General features: G+C 36.4%; 1 protein-coding gene across 1 annotated transcript in view; it reads left to right on the forward strand.

The window, feature by feature from the left end:
• LOC149778274 (uncharacterized) overlaps window positions 1–17,367 on the forward strand; it is a 47,541-nt gene extending 30,174 nt beyond the window's left edge. Inside the window, exons 18-26 of the mRNA XM_089939077.1 lie at window positions 511–741; window positions 1,693–1,863; window positions 6,214–6,423; window positions 6,951–7,208; window positions 10,066–10,260; window positions 10,581–10,742; window positions 12,841–13,029; window positions 13,535–13,625; window positions 15,618–17,367. Of these exons, the coding sequence (XP_089795203.1) occupies window positions 511–741; window positions 1,693–1,863; window positions 6,214–6,423; window positions 6,951–7,208; window positions 10,066–10,260; window positions 10,581–10,742; window positions 12,841–13,029; window positions 13,535–13,625; window positions 15,618–15,825 (1,715 nt within the window). The 3' untranslated portion in view covers window positions 15,826–17,367. The remainder of the gene's footprint in view (window positions 1–510; window positions 742–1,692; window positions 1,864–6,213; window positions 6,424–6,950; window positions 7,209–10,065; window positions 10,261–10,580; window positions 10,743–12,840; window positions 13,030–13,534; window positions 13,626–15,617) is intronic.
• Window positions 17,368–19,943: the final 2,576 nt, after the last annotated feature.

The raw sequence follows: 19,943 nt of genomic DNA on the forward strand, positions 1-19,943 counted from the left end.
CTCAAGAGGGGAGGTTCTTTGTGATTCATGGAGACTTTGTGTGGGTAGCTATTAGACGGTTATGCCCATCCTTACCTAGAACTGAATCACGTTTAGGAAGTAATTTGTGGAAATGCACCTTAAATCTTTGTTTTATTAATGTTTGTAATGTATAATGTGTGTAAAAAAAAGAATTGGTTGTCTTCCGATATATATATATGAAAATAATCAATGTTGATGACATTTAGTCACTTATTTATTTCTGATTATAGGAAGAATAGATGCCCAAATTACGTAGTATTAAGTATCAGAAATGTAGAAAACGAAATATCGATTGGATTTAATATAATACGATATGAACATCTAAATTCAGTTACATTATAAACAAATACAATTTTGGTTTTAGCTTTTCATATTGTACGTATAAGCCTAAATGTAAATATTTTCAAGATTATTTGTCACGTTTGGCGTCTATAGCGTGGGTAATTACATCAGTTTAAATTCTGAATGAAGAATGATTTTCCATTGCAGCCGTAGATGAATGTTCATCGAATCCTTGTGGGAATCACACTTGCATCAATAGTGCTGCTGGTTTCGTATGTAGATGTCTCCATGGTTACAGTGGTCCCACTTGCGTTATAGCACCTGACCTGTGCAAAGAAAATGGATGTCAAAATGGTGCCACGTGTATCAACAATGGATTGGATTACAACTGTTCTTGTCTGCCCGGGTATAGTGGAGTGTTGTGTGAGGTGGCCCCAGGTAAGATGCAGCCGTGTTTAATGGTTGCATGGTCATCCTCTTTCTCTTTCTCTCTCTCTCTCTCTCTTTTCTCTCACCATATATGGATATATATACAGATAGATAGATAGATAGGAACATATCTGCTTGGAGAAAGTGACTCTTGAAATGGAAAAAGACAAACAATGAACAATAATAAACTTATCATGAAAACAAATGCAACCAATGATACAATACCAATATAGCATGTTGGCCTGACTGGAATAATATACACTGAAGTGTCCACTATGGGGCAAAGTAGCCGTTCTTAATTATCATGACCTTGACCACGGCCAGGCGAATGGCTGCACACGATCTCAGGAATACAAGAAATTTAAGGCAGGCATTGTATTTTTTAATCTATGAGACTTTCCCCCCCCCCCACCATCTGGCATACAAATAGTGCCCATGGAGGAATCTTAAACATTCAAATTGTTGCTATTCATAGCAATTAAATGTTTCATTAGAGTTCATTGTTCGAGACAAGAAAATCTTCTCATATCTTATTCTTCTTATAACAGACACTTTCATCCAGAGTAAAATAGGTTAAAATAGCAGAGTTTAAAATTTCAAACAGATGCATCATGATATTGAAACTTGATGCAGAATGTAATTTCTATGCGCAAAGCAATGTGATTTTGCGAGTTTGAGAATGTGTTTACATCAATATAATGTATTTGGCTCTTTCGGTACAATCTATCCCTACAAGCATATGAGCATACGTCACTCTCTGTTGATCTTTCTATCTTTCTCTCTACTAATATATGCTCATATATATATATATATTGTAATTTGAGTAATAGTCCAATGACCACAAAAGTATCTGATATTGAGGCTCATGCATCGATTGGTTGATTGATACATATATACATTGATTGCGTAAATTTATATATTACTTTTTTTTACTGAATTCAATTTTGATCATTGGTCTAGTGAATGGCAATTGGAGTGAATGGACTGCATGGACAGTTTGTTCGGCATCCTGCCGTGGTGGATCACTGTCAAGATCAAGACGCTGTGACAGTCCATCGCCTGGCCCATACGGTTTAAGTTGCACAGGTCAGGCGCAAGAAACAGAAATTTGCAATACGGAAGACTGTCCTGGTAAGCTTTCAATCAAATCTTATAAATTCAGCATAAAACGGTATAATTTCCATTTGTCACGAACCTTGAATCATAGCTCTGATATATTACCTTTAATTTTTTGCAATAAAAAATTTGAGAACCTTCAATGGATATTATAAATTTGTTGCAATAGTTATCTTTTTACCTATGAATCTATGTCAAACCCGTTTGTTCTTGCTCAAGAAATCATGTGTCCTATTGTTTCTCCTTCGAATACGTTCCCTAGTTACATTACGTTAGGAATATTAGCCTGCTAACTCGCAAATTCAACCCTACTAAAAGATGACAATAGTCTTATCCTGTCTAGTTTTAGATCTATAAAGGGCAGTAACTATGCCATTACCTTCCCTTGACCACCCAGCATTTCTCTTCTTACCTAAAGGAAAATCCATTGAACGTTTTGGATTTATTCAATGGATTTATTCATCTCCTACAGGCTGTATATATTACTTTTCAACTTCAGCCAATACTCTAATTTTGTTACTTATTTGGACTTCGTCTGTCAGGCCGCGTCCCACCACACTACCGTTTGCATCTACAAGGTCATTCTGTCTTGAGAGTGAATTGGGCTATTTTCGCACTGCAGGATACCTCTGACATCCTTAGTCTCCACCCCAAATCATCATACGGTTCAAGCTAACGTTTGTCACACGGAACCAACATATACCGCTGCGTCAGGAGACAGATAGTATAAAGGAGTGGACCATCCATCGCTGTATAAGATGCAAATTTTGTACAGCACAATAAAGATGCAACTCCATAAATCAAAACAAAGCATCAATGTCGTCTCAACTTTTTCGACTAAGGATACTTTATGTGAATATTCCTCCAATTTTAGGCAACCCAGATGAGGTAAGCCTTCCCACAGGCCGGTAAGTCTGGGTGCATGGAATTAACGATACATCAGCTAGACTGAGTAAATAATAATACTGTCGCACCAACAAGACCTGTCCAGCCGACACCGGCAGTCGCCCAGACATTATCTTCAGTCCAAACGTCCCAGCATGGAGACCTCTTGGCTGGAATGGTCCACCACACAATGTTTACGCGATTGTTAATGACAATGTTCGCCGGTCTTGCTTGGCAGCTGACACTATATCAGTATTTCACCGGCAATTTCAATGAGAAATCTGCCCGTTCAAAAACTGCTTTGGAGCGACCGGCACATGTGCTGGCCGGACCGACAAATATAGAGCAAGTCCTCACGTCGACCTCACACCGCTTACACCAGCCAAATATACTGGACTGGCCGGCTGTTCCGGCGATGCCAACAATATCAGCAGAGCCGGCTTTTCCGGCGATGCCGGGTATTAGATTACTCACGAATTATCCTCAGGGGAGAGCTTGTGTCGGACGGATACGACCGAGCTGAGTCGTCTATGCCACCTGACATGTCTTATTCAGAGCTTGGAGCCGAACCGGACGAGGACTCTGCGCACCGTAAGTGTAATGATTCTTATGCCGACCCTACTATTGAGACGACCGAATTCAACTTAAACTCAGCCGCTGTGGAAATTAATAGGGTGTTTGTCATTTCATAGTGCTTCCCCCACCCCTTTCCGCATCACAAGACTGCAAAGACAAGGCGTATGTGGATGTTGAGGATGGGGGGGGGGGGCGCCGTCATTATGGCTTCTTTCCAAGTCTACAAAGATTAATGAAATTAATGACCGGCTTTCGGTTTGACGTGTCGGGTTCGTTTGATTACAAAGTAGATATCTTCCACATTAGACTTGGCAATTTTCCGTCTCGCTGAACAATCCGACGATAGTCACGCGCAGGAGGCGTTTACTAGGATCGCTTATGTCCCTAATAGAGCAGCTCACCATACTATAACCAATCCGCAATGGCTATGTCCAATCTTGATCTTATCATTCATGGCGCATGTCTGCTGTCGGCATATTCTAAACTGCATTATACGCTTGCTATTTGGTTTTCGTTGATATTTGAGGGACGAACTGAAGACATTCGGAAGAAGACAGCTTAGGAGCTACTCTTCCAATTTTCCGATCCACCCACGCACAGGCTTTTGGACCCCTTAGCCTCCGCATATAATAATGGATGCACAGAGGCCAAGAAACGGGGATCTTTCTCAGCATGATATACACCAATACCGGTCCCAACCTTGTTCGAGGAGGCAACAATCTATTCAACATAGACATTCGTACAAAGACGGGATTAAACAGACTTTCTCCGCCTTTAAGATACCCCACCGCCTGTAGACAACCTACCAGTGGGCGGCCGTCTCCTGTGCTTTCGAGATGACTTAATCTACCTTTTCCCTCGACAAAAGTGGGTGATCCAGATTATTTTGTACGGGATTTGGGTTTCTTTTTCTCTCTTCCTCCCCAATATTCACGGAAGGTCCTGCAGATCGTGAGAGGGATTACTTCAACACAAGATTTGGTCGCTCCTCTCATCATCAAGGGTGTTCCTGATTTGAAAAACAAATGGTAAACACAGACCTGCAATCGTTTTGAATCACCTCATCGATTTATCCTTACTGGCGAGGACAATCAGCCTTTCGGTCCAACAGGGCAAGTATGTCTTCAGTCTTGACATGACCGACGCATTATTTGACTTCTCCATCCATTCCATTTCACGCAAGTATCTTCGCTTTGCTTACAAGACACAGTCTACCAATTTACATTTTTGTCGTTTGGCCTCAATATCAGCCTCTAAGCTTTCACGTAGATGGTGGATTTCATCGTCTATCTGTTCTTATTGACGTCCTCAACAGAGACATCCTTCAGAAACACAGGTAGGTTCTAACTGCTTCAATGCATGAAAGATCTACTTTCCTTCTCTTCTGGTTCATCTAGGTTTTCTATTGAACTGGAATTCCGATCTTCATCCATCCCAGAAATTTGTCCATCTAGGTATGAAGTTTTCACCAGCCGCTATCTTACGTTGCTGAGCATGAACAAAATAATAGAAATGGTCGAGCCTCTTTTGGACAAACCTCGGATTTCAACGAAGAGTTCCTGCGTCCTCTCGGTTCATTCAATGCAGCAACGAACCTGATCCCACTTGGGAGCCTTTTTGTGCTCCCCTAACATATGTCACTGCTGACTCAGTGACGCCCCTTCTGAGATTCCTCGATCAACCCATCCCGAGCACGCTAGAGATTCGATCTGTCTTGCTTCCGTGATGCACTCTAATTTGGCTGTCCAGGGGAATACCGCTGGAGAAGACCGAAGCGGAAACAACAGTTTGCACTGACACCAGTACGTACCGTTAGGGCCTCCACCTGTTGCCAGACTTCACTACCGTAGGCGGCATGTGGAAGCCAGAGGATTAGCCTCTACACATCAACATCCTATAAATGAGGACTGTCGTCAAGGCCTGTCACTTCTGGGAAGATTGATTCTCAGGCAAATCAGATATCATATCCAACAATTCGGTTGTGATGACTTACAACCTCAAACAGCAGGGGAGGGGAGCAACAAATCACCCAACCTGTGTCTCGGAGTGGCAGTTTCTACGCTGCTGCGACAATCTCCGTGTCAGTGTGCAAGTCAGAAACCTCCCAGGCAGGATCAATGTCCTGATCGACACTATATCCAGGAGAGGCCAGGTCATTCACACAGAATGGTCTCTCAACCCAGTGATCTTTGCCCGGATCTACGCCCTCTCGGGGCGAACGATGATAGATCATTTTGTAATGAGGTGGAACCACAAGTTGTCCACCTTTGTCTCTCCTGTACAAGACCCAGAAATATGGGCTGTGGATGAAATGTCAATCAGGTTGGAGAGGTTTGGGCCTTTGCCTACCCGTACACAGTCATAGTACATAATACATAAGTTACGGGATCAAGACTGCATGTTTCTGAGACCAGTCCTGAGTCACTGATTTACTCTATCTTGCAATATATCTAGCCAGGAAGATCGCCGCCAATCCGAATCTCCTCATGCGACCACGGTCGAGTGTCAAGGCCGGAAAGCACGACACTACCCCTCAAGCCCTAGTTTCGTGCCTGAAGCAGGCTCCACATATCCTGAGATCTCTCAAGAAATGATGATCTTAGATTCATACTTCATTTGCGTTGAAGTAAGAAATAACTCAGATACAATTGGTTTTTATTACATCATGTGTTGATATGATTTTTAATCTCTGTTATATTTTCGACTTGTCAACATGTATAATGACATTTAATGGTGAATTTAGTGTTTAAATTACTACTTTCATTTTGTAATCTGTAAGAGCTATTTGAATTTACTTTTAAAACAATCTAAACTAATCCAACATTATAAAGATATTAATTTAGTATATAATATTCGATCGAATATTGTATTGAAGTGAATGACTAATTCATCAACACGTTCTAGTGTGCCCTGAGTTACCACTTGGAAATGGCACTAAGATCGAAGTTAAAGTAGAGAACGGCACGGAGATACGTACAATAAAATGCCAAGATGGCCTTGCATTTGCACCTGGATTCGAACCAAACCTGGAATATAAATGTGGAATATCAACAAACTACAAATGGACTCACACATCGACTCTTAATCCTCTAGGCCGAACACCATCATGTACAGGTAAGAAAAGACTCATTTTTATTACCAAATTCTCTATCAAAAGCAAGATAAAATTAAGACAAGCTTGCTGATTTCCTTATATCTATATAACTATCAATATCAATATATTAAGCGGCATGTATTGATTAAATTTCTGGATGAATTAATATAAAGATTTTTTTTGAGCAGTGTTAGCTTTCAAGATGCATTGAAACAATGTTCGTGAACCACTTCAGCGTGTTTGATCAAATATTTGATCATCTCATCAGTTTGATAGAACAATATTTTTGATCTTCTTAATAATTTTATTTCATTAACAAACACAACTTAATTCCGTTATGTCAGAAATTTGAATCTAACTTATTTTAACCTCTCTCTGTCTCTCATGTTGCAAAGCAGCAGAAACCTATGAATGTAGCTAACATTGCTTAATGGTTTAATGTCATATTACTACCAATGTGTACCTTCAGCATTACACTGAGCATTATTACATCGAAATAATGTCACGCAAATGTGTTACTACCTTGCGTATCCCGTTCCTTTTGCAGGGGTAATTGGACCTAGAATGATCACAACATCGACAACAATCACGTACGAGACACTACCTTGTTCAGCTTCGAGTTTGGCAGAAGCTACCATTGCAGAGAAGCTTCAGTCTCTTCAGTGTGTTTCGAATAAAACGTGCAATATATCTGTGTCTACGGCCTGCTCAAGTAATGGGACTGTGACTGCAACAATTGCATTGATGTCATCACTGGATGGAGCAGAAAATTTGGACCTACCTGCTTTATATGAAAATAATACAGGTTAGATCTTCTATTCTTAAGGGCTGTTGATAATGTAAAGAGGCATCATAGGATGGGTGGGTGTGGTTCAGGAAATTTTAATGTGCAGATCGTAGCACTGATCAGGTATAACAGATAGTTGTATTACAAGCACATCCGTAACTCGATAACTATCGAGGCCTCCATATAAATATTACAATTCTGGTCAGTACTATAAATAGCAAAAAAAATTTTTAAGCATGTATGAATTACATGCTTTCAACTGAATTATTCATTTGCTTATAATTCACACTTTTCTTCAATCGATTCATCTGATACAATTCAATAAATATTAATCAACCAAGCTTTATATTTTCTGCTATTTCAAAAGATAATGAAAATTATGTTAAATTATATATGCCTTTGATATGCATTATATGATTTCGCAAACAATAAATATAATGATTTTGCTTGCAACTATGATTACTTGATTTGTTGGATGTGTTTGCGGTAGTGTGTGAGAAGGCACTTGCCTCAAGGCAAGACATGTGGTTCTCGAGATGAAAATAATTGATTATTTGAAAATTTAGAATAGATATAGTAAGATATATAAGAAAATGCTTACTTTAGAAGAAGTCGTACCTTCAGAACTCTTCGATGTTAAAATTGTTGCTAAACGTTAATTATTGACTAAGTTAATATCTTAAGAGATGGTGAGTTTGACATGTATATGTCCTCTTGTTCTCCTACAGTCGAATCCATGGTGTGTCAGTAAGGCTACGTGTATGGAAATACTTTAAACCTTAAACATAATTTTTGATTTATTTATATTACTATTGGTGGTGTTTTAGTGACATTTCTTGCATTTGTGTTGAACAGTAACTGATTTAGTTTTGTGACTGACATCTGAAGACTTTGGTTCAGTCAAGTTCGTATCATGCTACAATCAAATCATTTTCCAAAGATTTAGGGTGCTTAATAAAGAAACATTCAAGGAGTCGACTTATTGACACTTATACTCGCAAATATAGGCAAGCCATAAGGGACTTGAGTGTCTCAAGGGATGAGAAGGTGGAAGAGTATCGTAGTGCCAAGATTCCATGTCCACCATATCAAGTGACAAAGATGAAAAGGATATTCGTTGAAGACAAAAATGCTACTAATGCTACTAGGTTTCAAACGCAATGCTCTGGAGACATTTTGGATGGCGATAGAATGCTAGAGTGTCTAAAACGGAATGTCAATGAAATTTCAATTTACTTGGCCTTACGTGAGAGAGCCTAGAGGAAGTTTTCAACAAAACCAACCCGCTCTTGGCCACACAATGAATTACTGACCATATCAAGCGTTATTATTGTTTCATTTCATACAAACATCGTACAAAAGTCTTATGTTAGTTTCATACATATTTGTGAAACAGTATCAGTGCAACTAATAACATATACATACAGAAATTAACAAATCGGAAGCAAAATTAACACAACATATCTTCTTTCAACGGTCATGTCGTATATATATATATATATATATATATATATATATATATATATATATATATATATATATATATATATATATATATATATATATCTATATATATATATATATCTATCTATATCTATCTATATCTATCTATATCTATATAGGTCTACAGCAACAAAGTCATGGAAAAAACCCAGACATGTCCATTATAGAATATGAACAGGTATAGTTCTACAGTGTTAATATGAGGTTCATAAACAATACGTATTATTTCAAACACACCAAGACCCTATTCGGCATTATTTTTAGCTCATGTTTTGCTTGTGTCATTTTAAAGCAACTGTTTTGCACACGTGACTGCAGATCTTGTAATTGTTTAAAAGTCCTTTGCGCGAAGTACAAGCGATACCGCTAAGACCGTACCAAAACTTGGAACATGAATGTATACATTCAATTATGTTTAAAAAGCAAAGCACATCGAGATCACTAATAGCACAATATACTAACTCTGCCAAGTTCAAAATAGTTGCTTTATTTCACAAACATAACATCATTATATGTACAGAACAGCTGAGTGAAATGAATTTGGCTGCAACGGCCATGTTTTACATTCTCAAATGAATTCATCGGGTTTGTTTATTACAATATATTATATCCTTGTGGACCTATATAAATCTGCATTGATATTATGGTTTGTGTTTATATATGTAGTCGAGTTACGGCAAACAAGGATATAGATGCAAGTTAATCAACGTAAATAACTGACGGATTAATGAGTTAGTGTATGCACGATATAATATTTTACTTTTGCTCACACATATTATTTAATTTTTTGCATACAAAGAATTATTATATGTATGATGTACGACTGATTGGTGTCCATATTTTGAAGTGAAATGATAAAACATTTAATTATCAAATCGCCTTTTAAACGACTCGCGCGGTTCATCCTCATGAACTACATGTGGTTGCGAAACGAAGGTAGTAATATGACTTTTGCAAATATAATTTCTGCTCGCGAAACTCGATTATATGAATCAAAATGTAGTGTGTACGTTTTAATTTATTTAGTCGTACAATCATAGTTGATGCAACTCCTTATTAATTACTTAGTCATGCCCCGTCAGATTTCATGCATGGTTTAGCTGCGGTTCACATTCAAAATATGTTTATATTTTTGTTTAAAAATATGTTTATATGTTTATAATATGTTTATAATAAATATGTTTATATATTTCTGTTTCATTAAGATTTTGCCCTTTTTTGTACATTAGTTAATGTGAAACTTTGATCGAGGAGCCTAATTTTGCAGAAAGTTCAGCATTTTTCTTTTATGGGTGTGATTATTTTAAATATAATATTATTCTCATGCATTTATTTTTTAAAATTCGTTTTTCATGTCATTTTGTCTTTACAGTAAGCGATAATTTGATGAAACTGGTTCAAGCTATAACTGAAGTCGACCTTTCCACGCAGAAACTAGTGAACGAAACAGCAGCTGATCTCACTGTTTACGTATCTAATAGCACTCACAGAGTTGACATGAAAAAGATTGGTACCAAAGCTATCGTTGATTGCCCTACTGGACTAGTCGCTTCAAGTGGCATGTGTAGTGAGCATAAAAATAATAATTCATATTATTTGAAACAAAAGTTCTCTGTAAATGAAAATATCCTAGCATATTTAAGAATAAAAATATCCATATAAACAGACTGAACACAAGTCTACTGGCATTGTTAAAGTAAAACCTTCTTATGGCTGCTAGCATATAACCACTGGAAGTTTAATGTCTCAAGCGCTATTTTATCGTAAATATTTTAACACTGTATTATTACGAACGAGGACAACCCTATTTTATAAGCAAATTATATATATCGTAACAAAATAAAAGGATTTTCGTGCAATACTTTAAAATTTTGCTTTTATTATTAGTTGAGTGTCCTTTGGGAACTTACTACGACTCATCCACATCCTCTTGCCATATTTGTGATCTTGGAACATATCAAGACGAATCAGCACAATCCGCATGTAAATCATGTTTGGCGGGATATACGACTGTTGGCGAGGGATCAGTCAGTGTTCAAGATTGCATAGGTAATAGACGCTCCATTTTCAAACAGCATACACTATTCAGATATTATGCTACAAGATGTACAGACTAAACTCTCCCTATCAGTGATATCTAAAAGGCATGCCAATAGGTGTATTGTTGTGACACATTGAACGTATTCGTTACTTAGTTGGTTAGTCAGTACAAAATTAAGGAAAAGTTGTCTGCCCATACAAAGGTGCATCGTCTTTTAGCAATGAATAATGAAAGACTATATAATGATACAAATAAACAAATGACCTTAATACTATTCTCCCCCCCCCCATTACCAAATAGTATTTAAATTGAGGTTATTGAAAGCGCTTATTATACGGCTATTTAGGGCTGAATGGGCAAAGTGGTAAAGCCAGACGTTTTGACTGGTTTTGATGTATTTTAATGATATATTTTAATGTCTAAATGCCTTTAAACCAGTCTTCATTTCTACCATCCTAATTTCGATTTGACTAAACACTTCATTTTTAAAATGTAAGTCCCTCTGCATGTAAATCAAGTTTTTATCTTTGTTCGGTTGTTTGAAGGTGCGGGAATTAGGTTGGGTTGGGTTGGGTTGAGTTGGTTGGTTTAAATGATACGTTTAACCTAGCATTAGCTATATCATGCCGAGAATAAGGCGATAAATGCCTTTCTCCATGACAGAGATGGGTAGTCCTACAATATAATACATAGCTCATCTCGTTTGTGTTTTAGTGCTATGTCTTACTATCCAAATAACGGTTTTGTACAGTCGGTTGACATCGGAATGAGTAGTCAATGTTTCAGGAATATCTCACACACTTAGCAGCCCATATCACCACTCTTCCACAAATTGATATATATGTAATTAATATACTTACTGAAACATTATGACTTTACTTTGTAGAAAAGCGTCCTTATTTTAGTTGCAAGTCGTGTGACATATTCCTGAAAATTTTCCTTTCGTTACGATGTTAATCGACATCAAAACACGCTACACAGCGCCGTTATTTAGGCTGTAAGACATTGACACCCACAACATAAATATCAGCGTCGAGGTCATACATGTAGGACTAAGCGAGAGACAGCTGACCCGGGCTGGCTTGGGTGGGTATAAAACGTGATACCTTTGGATTACGAGTATGACGCTCTTGCAACTGAGCTGACGCTGCATCCTGAGACATAATAAATGATTTGCCATAAGTAGCTGGTACTCATGGTACTCATGGTAATTAAGTCCTTTACGATTAGTCGAATTTTTTTCTTGGTCATGGTCATGGGGGAGGGGTGGTTTGTTTCCTTTTGTTTTCATTTGCAATAATCACTTATATTTGTTAAAGTTCCCAAAATTTGCTGTTACTTTATTTACAAATTGACCATTGATTATTTTATGTTTTTGGAAGTATGAAATAAAAACATGCTCTGCAAGCTGTATGATCCCATTGTTTGTTTATTGGAAAGGACAAATATCTCTTTTATAAGATCTGCTTGAAGAGAACCGTATAGAGAGATTCGCTGTTGTTTCTGGATGCCATGAATGAACAGTGGTCGAAATACTCAAAATGAAATTAATTCCGATTGATAAGTGCTGATAGCAAATCTCTTTAATTGTTTGAGCAGATGGAGGGTGCTTGTGATTCCTGAAAATGCATAATCGATTCCTAAGGAAACAAGAAGCAGTTGTTTATGTTGTATCAAAACAAAATCCTATGCTAAATGACAAAACAAAGGCCTTGAACAATTTAGACCTATTTGTATCGACAAAATGGATATGCGCTTATGAGACAGAGAGAGACAGAGACACAGAGAGAGAGAGAGAGAAGAGGGGAGAAAGAGAGCGAAGGATGGAGAGAGAGATTGCAATGCATTATCTTTACTTGAAGTACTGTTTGAAATGCCTGGTCTAGAACCCATCAGTTCGATTCGCGTGCCTTATGTTTTACGTCTCCTTTTTATATGGGCCTATAAATATTAAATTCTGTCAAAAAGTGCACTTAGCATCGATATGAATCTTAACACTAGCTTTAACCTTAGCTGATCTCCCACCTCCAAACGTTTCTAGAAGAGTTGATGATTATTATACATGGCATGCATGAAGGTCACCAACTGTTACAATTTATCTTCTAGTGAGTTCATCCACTCAGACAACACAGAAAACTTCGACCAAGGCATCAACTTTGACAACAGTGATCAATGCAACGAATTCCCAGTCAACATCTGTGATTGCTACTGCAACTAATACTGTTCTGCACAATTCAACATCTGCTTCAACGGCAGTAAATAATTTGGGGGCATCGGAACCAATGGCAAAAGACGGTAACACATGGAAAATGCTAGACTTCGAAGACACAAAATGATGTATTGTTGAATTCCGAAATATACCAATATGTGAATTTATTAATATGTAGATATACATTTAGAAAGGAATACAATCAACATGTTATTTAATTTACAGAGTAAAGGTGTGACGATGAGTATTTCACACATTTGAACAACATATCTTCGCTATTGAAAATAATACTAGTACAGAATAATCACAACGAGAATTGAATATATCATTTGTGGCTTTTAACTGACCACAGCATTTATAATAGGTTGTCTACATAATATAAATTCAACCCGGGTAATTATTATCTTTCGACTGCAGAAAGCTATCCTTTGCATGGCATGATGATTACTGTAATTACGTACCATTAGATCTAAAAGCAATGTTAAATGAAGAGTGACGATATGCTGTTTTGTGCCTCACCCTAAACTAAGTATCTCCTGTTAATGTCTTTAAAAAAATAGAAAAGTCATTTATTCCTATTCGTCGTTCCAGATGTTCCTGTGATCATAGGGTGCAGTGTAGGTGTGGTTGTTCTCTTGGCATCTGGTGTCGCCGGAGTTAGTATTTACAAATGGAAGTACAGGTATGAAACTGGGTGTATTTACATCTGGTCTTAAATTGAGTCACATTAAATTCAACAAATAATTTATTTCCCTAGAATACAAGGTGCAAATTTAAAATGAACATACAGAATTATGAATTAACTCCCAAATAGTGCTAAAATTAATAACAAGTCCAAATCTATGATGCTCCAAATGACATTCAGTTTTATTCCAAATATATTTAAATGCAGAATGTGTTAACATGCCTGCAGTATCAAATAGCCTAACGTGCGTGTGGCCTAGATTATGATGACATGCTAACAATCTTTTGATGTATTTCAATAATATAATCACTAAATGTTCATGTCTGAATTCACAATGATTCAAAATTAATATTCCAGTCCATGATTATTATTGATGAGCGCTTTGACTTTGTATTTCAAGTGAATAATAATTTGAATAAATAATTTCACTCAAATGAAATACTGATCACAACAATAATAATGATTCTGCTAAGTATGCTAATGCAAGGACGAGCTATTTCTCAAGCGAACAAGGTCATATATATATATATATATATATATATAAACTAAGACACGAATATAGAACCAGGATAATGGTCAAACGTTCATTTCTAGAACGTTCTAATTGCCTACACAAATTAAGTCTGTTACTAAAATCATAATATAGAACATGGTAAACATCAGGTACAACAGGCTTTCCATATGGAAATCCCAGTGTCCTATACCCAGACCCGAATAAAATAAACATGTTGGCCACCAATGATAATGATCCTAACATATAAACCACGCACATATAGGAATATTAACTACGTACTAATGTTGTTTACAAAATCAATGTTACTGGTCAGGTAGTACAAGTTAAGATTTCATTGTTCAAAATGAGGATCTTTGTCAGCAAATTATTAGACTGACCTAACCAGACAGTCAGAAATAGATAGGAAAAACAAGAAATGAACACAAAATAAATATGAAATAATAAAAAACGGGGAATTATTTGTCGTGTATATCTGCACAAATGAACTTACATTTAGATTAACCCTAGACAATTTTTTTAAAGAAACAAGTTTCAAGATATTAGAAGAGCCATTAATTTGGTTATAGAAAATATTGTTAAAATTGCTACTTTATCTTATAAACATTGAGAGGCATGCACTTTGTTTTTTTTTATAAAATGGAAACCAAACAAATTATTATATTTGATTTTGGTGCCAAAAATGTGTGGATCAAAATACAGTCAAATTTAGGAGACCTGTTTTGCACGTTAAGTTATTGTATTTTTATATAATTTGGTGTCAAAAGAAACGGTGTTGCAATACATATTGACCTAAAACATAAAAGTAAAAAAGAAATCCTTCAAGTATAACATACTTTCAAAAGTGTGCAAACTCTCTTTGGTACTATAAACGTAGTGCTAAAAAAGAAAATGCTGTTTGAAACATTGCAAACATTATATGCAAAGGAACCAACATCTTAGAAGATATTTCCCTAACCACGTTACTTTATAAGTAAAATGTTCTTTTTTGTATAAGGTATACTGGTACTGGTGGACCAGTTAATAAACTACACAAACCAGCAGCCATAATAAACAAAACACTCTCCTGGTAATTGAGCTTTGATAATTTCTCAAAGAACGTAGAGATCCTCTCTCACTCTTGCATGGAACCCATCAGTAGACAATGGTATAGTGTCAACGTTTCAGTTAAATACCGGACTAATATACAAAGTATGATTACAATAATTGTTACCACCGTACCTAAAGTTGTAAACATTTTTTCTGTCGTTGTTTCCGTAAATGTTTTAACTATTGTTCGTCATGGTTTAAAAAAGCGTTTTATCATTACACGGTACATTCATAGATGATTATATTTGATCTACCTCGATCGATTTCATTGCTGAAAACACGTCCTTTCATTATAACGGGTACTTTGTTACATGATTGTTTTAAATATGTAAACTTTGATCTCCCATAACTTAGTGCATTTTAGCAACATACCAACATTTTACTTTCAGGACGAATACAAGAAAATCCATGAATGGTAGCCGGCTCAGCTTCAACCAGATTAGACCTGACACGCCATCAAGTATAGGTTTCTCGTCAAAGGTATACTTTGATGGAATTAACAATGGACATCTTTTGCCCAATGGACTCCTTCCTCCAATCACATCCACGGCTCCAGCAAAAGAGGTCATCAACGTACTACCGCCTCTAAGACAATGATAATGTTATTTTTCTTGTGTTTTTATCTTTTGGGTGACCTCAAGGAGCTTAATATCAGGTGTTTCTTGTCTGTTTTTATTAAGATAAAAAGTAAAGTTCTGTATTTATTATTTGATGACAATGCTGTGATAATTGTGGCACGTGAAAACACTAATGTTATAATTGTGGTATTTGACACAGTAATAATGTGATACTTGTTCTACTTGAAAATAAGTGTATTTCTCAGTTAAGTTTCATAGATTTATCATAACTGCATCTCGTACCTTTTGGGTCATATCAAAATGTATAAAGATTATGGGTGTTTCAAAAGTTCTGAAAATTAGTGTGTTGCACTACGTGTTCATTAGTGAACAGCATTTCAATGCATCCATTCTGAGCACTCCCCACGCATCACCGAATTGTTTCAGTCTGATTAAGCAATTATTAAATGGCATGGTGTATTCACTTTTGGGTATGGTGTTCATATATTGGAATACTACACTTATTATTGGATAGCGACTATCCAATCTTCTGCTCTCAGCTAATGTTTAATAACTGGACTCAACCAGAAATCATTTGTTGCTAATTCAAGGTTGAATGGAGGGTAATGCGAAGGTTGCGTGTTGTGTTCCTTCAATAGGTCTGTCATGAATGTATGACGGCGTCAAGCGGTTTGTGGTCTCTGCTTGTCTTTTCCGACCCGAATTTCATTATTTCCTCTTGTTTCAAAATGAAATTCTATGTTTCAGCACTTTAAACATTTGCATTCAAATATCTCTGCTCACCCGTTCGTATTAGGTGGGAAGCTATTCGGCGAGTATGATTTTGATCAACCATCAACAAATGCAAGGCCCTTCTAGCACAGCTTCAAATGGTTCTTCAGTATATTAAGTATTAGAAGCTTAATACTTGTGATGTCCGTGATATATATAACACTATCCACTGTGTATCGAGCCTCTTCTTTTAGTGTCCACATCAAAAAAGCCACTTCCCGCTTATATAACAAAGACAACGATCTTCCAGAATGTGAGTTATCTTCCATGGATGCATGGCCTTCTTTAAAATCATACAATGACCAAAAAACAGAAAATTACATCCCTCGACGTCTTCCAAGTTGGCCATGATATCAGTCACAGAATAATCTAAACGAGTCCAGATGTTATAGAAATTGTTCTTTTCACCGACCATTTTGCGTCAAGGTCTTATAATTATACTACGTCATGACACTATATCTTCAGGTGTCCGGCTTTCTGTATTTGGACCTGCATATCGTTTTAAAGACTATAATTTTCTCTTTCATGCAGCATTAAATTTATTTAAGGTTCAAAGAAAAGTTAAAATGTAACAAAATAGAATTTTTCAAATATCCATCGTATATCAAAATACTGAAGTGAAATCGCCAGTAGACTAATACTTCTCATACATTTTTTAAAGACAGTATCATATTCTAGTGATTATGATAGCGTTTTGTAACGTTTCATTGTTTTATTAACCAATATGTTATGATATATTCTTGTTGTAGTTTGTGATTGTTGAATGACAGATTAAAGTTCAGAGCACATATTTTGTCCTATTTGCGAGGTTTCATATATAATACGTTATAATTCACCATGAAAAGATTCCAGGAAAAAGTTTACATTCCTGCAGAAAATGTTATATCCATCACAGTGGGTGTAGTAGTTGTATACGTAATACCGCCACTCCATTAGTAATGATTGCCTCAATCTGAATTGGAACAATGCCAAACAATACAAAAATATGTTAGGATTAAGAGGTTGTTCTTTGGTGGGCTGGTTGCCTTTAGCATCTCTCTCTCTCTCTCTCAATTTCATTCAAGGAATGAGAGCTTGTTATGAATCTATAGTGCAAGATATAAGTTAGACAAAATTTGCCAATGTGACTGAAACTAAAATATACTGCTACTGAAATCAAAATATTTTTATGCATTGGGAAACTTTCTTCAGAAAACAAGATAATTGATCTCTAAACCTGATTATATTGATCCTGTAGACATGGAGAGAAAGTCTCAAAATAGCTTCGATGCTACCAAAAACACATTAAATAACGAAGCTGAGGACAATATCAATTCAAAGCTTGAATTAAATTCTAAAAAAAATAAATGATATGGGGAAATCGAAGATAAATGAGAGGAAAAATAACAATGTCACTAATGCCAATGAAGATAACTGCAGCGATGATGTAATATTCGATTTGCAGATGTCAAAGGTGGAATAAAACTTGATGTCAAAGGTCTCAAAGATACTAGGCAAGCTTTGTTTCTCCGATCTAGCATAAAGGAAGAGATATGATTGTCCTGGTGGTCTATTAGTAGAACGTTTACCTCAAAACAAACAGTGCTCCTATGGTGGATAAATTATCGGAAGTTATTTACACTGTATATAACAGTCATTATATTGGGATTGGAAATTTTAAAAAAAATGAGAAATTGCGATGAAATGTGCTATTGTTTTATTAGAGTAATTTTTAACAACTCTGCGTGAAGTGTCAATTCTGAACAATGACCAGTGCCAATATGGCATTTTAAATCCTTATTTCTTTGTTCAAGTATCTTTAATTGAGTATCTAAATTCTGTATAACGCAAGACCAGACCACTGCGCTCTGTTTGGTCCACTTCACGTAAGGAAATCGATAAATATATTTGGAACTATTGGAAAGATGTCTTTCTACAATATACAGATTATAATAAAGGCATAGAATATAAAATCTTTAAAAATTTAATTTATATTAACCGCCATGTCTCAAAAAAAAGTCCAAATATTTTTGGAGATACATAATCATACAGATACTTCACTGAATTCAAATGTAGTAACGTCTTGCACTCGATAATGTTCCGCCACTGGGAAACTCTGGTCGAGATTCACCCTTCAGGAGATATGCTTGAGGCAGGAATGTACATCTTACATGCCTTGGGCTTGAGGCAGGTATGTATATCCGATATGACTTGGGCTTGAGGCAGGTGTGAATATCCGATATGCCTTGTGCTTGAGACAGGTATTATAACCGATATGCCTTTTGCTTGCAGGTGTATATATATCCGGCATGCCTTGTTCTTCAGGCAGGTATGTATATCCGATATGCCTTGTGCTTTTGAGGCAGGTATGCGTATCCGATATTCCTTGTGATTGAGACAGGTATGTGTATCCGATATGCTTTGTGTTTGAAGCAGTTATGTATAACCGATATGCCTTAGCACAGAGGTGGGCAAACTTTCCAGTGCAAGTGTCGCATACACAAATTTCACCTTGGCGCGGGCCGCATAGATCATTAAGTAAAATAATTAATATTTGAAATAGCAAAAGTTTTTTTTTTAAAATAAAATAATTAATTTTCAGTTGGGGTTCGTCTTTTCTTCCTTGTGTAGTTTTATTCCACATGCTTATCCAAAAATTATATACATGCTGATGTATGTCATATTGTCTGTCATAATATTTAATCTTCCATTCAGAAACGAATGACTGTATGCCACCTTTGGTTGCCGCATCAGCCCTTTCATTACCCATATTGTCAAGGTGACTGTTCCAATTAGGATGCTAAGAGGTTTTCGCATTTCATGTCGAAAATAAATCCAAAAAATTGACAAAATCTGATTTTGGCACGTTTCAATGTAGTTCATAGATTTTAGTAATACTAAAAGTTCAACGAAAGAAGTCGAGTCTTTATCCAGAAAGAGATTTGGTTTCTGAGCACATGGCTTGGAATTTAGGCCTCAAAACTATACAATATGCAGGATTAGAAGATAATGTTAATGACTAGACTATATCGTTAGTCTGAGATACCGAGCTCATGCATTTGCCTCAAAATAGTGTGTTTCTAAACGGCAGTTGGGCCTTGAAAAAGATATAAAACAGGATAAAGTAATGGGTCATCGTGAATTCGATACTTTCATCAGAAGACGATATATTTTTGATTAAAAGATTCGAACCCGTTTTCTTCTGCCTATTTCTGACGAGCTATTCAGGCCAGGTAAGTGCTGCATCAGAGTGACAACCATAGAACCACTACCAGGGTCCACAGAAAATAGATTTCCTTCATTCAGTCGCTTCTTATATGACCTGCTGAACACATGCCTATTATATAACCTCAAACCAACGAAAGGGGGTTGGGGAGGGAGAATAGG

Source organism: Sinohyriopsis cumingii, chromosome 17 (assembly GCF_028554795.1).
Source record: "Sinohyriopsis cumingii isolate HCF-2022 chromosome 17, ASM2855479v2, whole genome shotgun sequence".
Taxonomy (NCBI): domain Eukaryota; kingdom Metazoa; phylum Mollusca; class Bivalvia; order Unionida; family Unionidae; genus Sinohyriopsis; species Sinohyriopsis cumingii.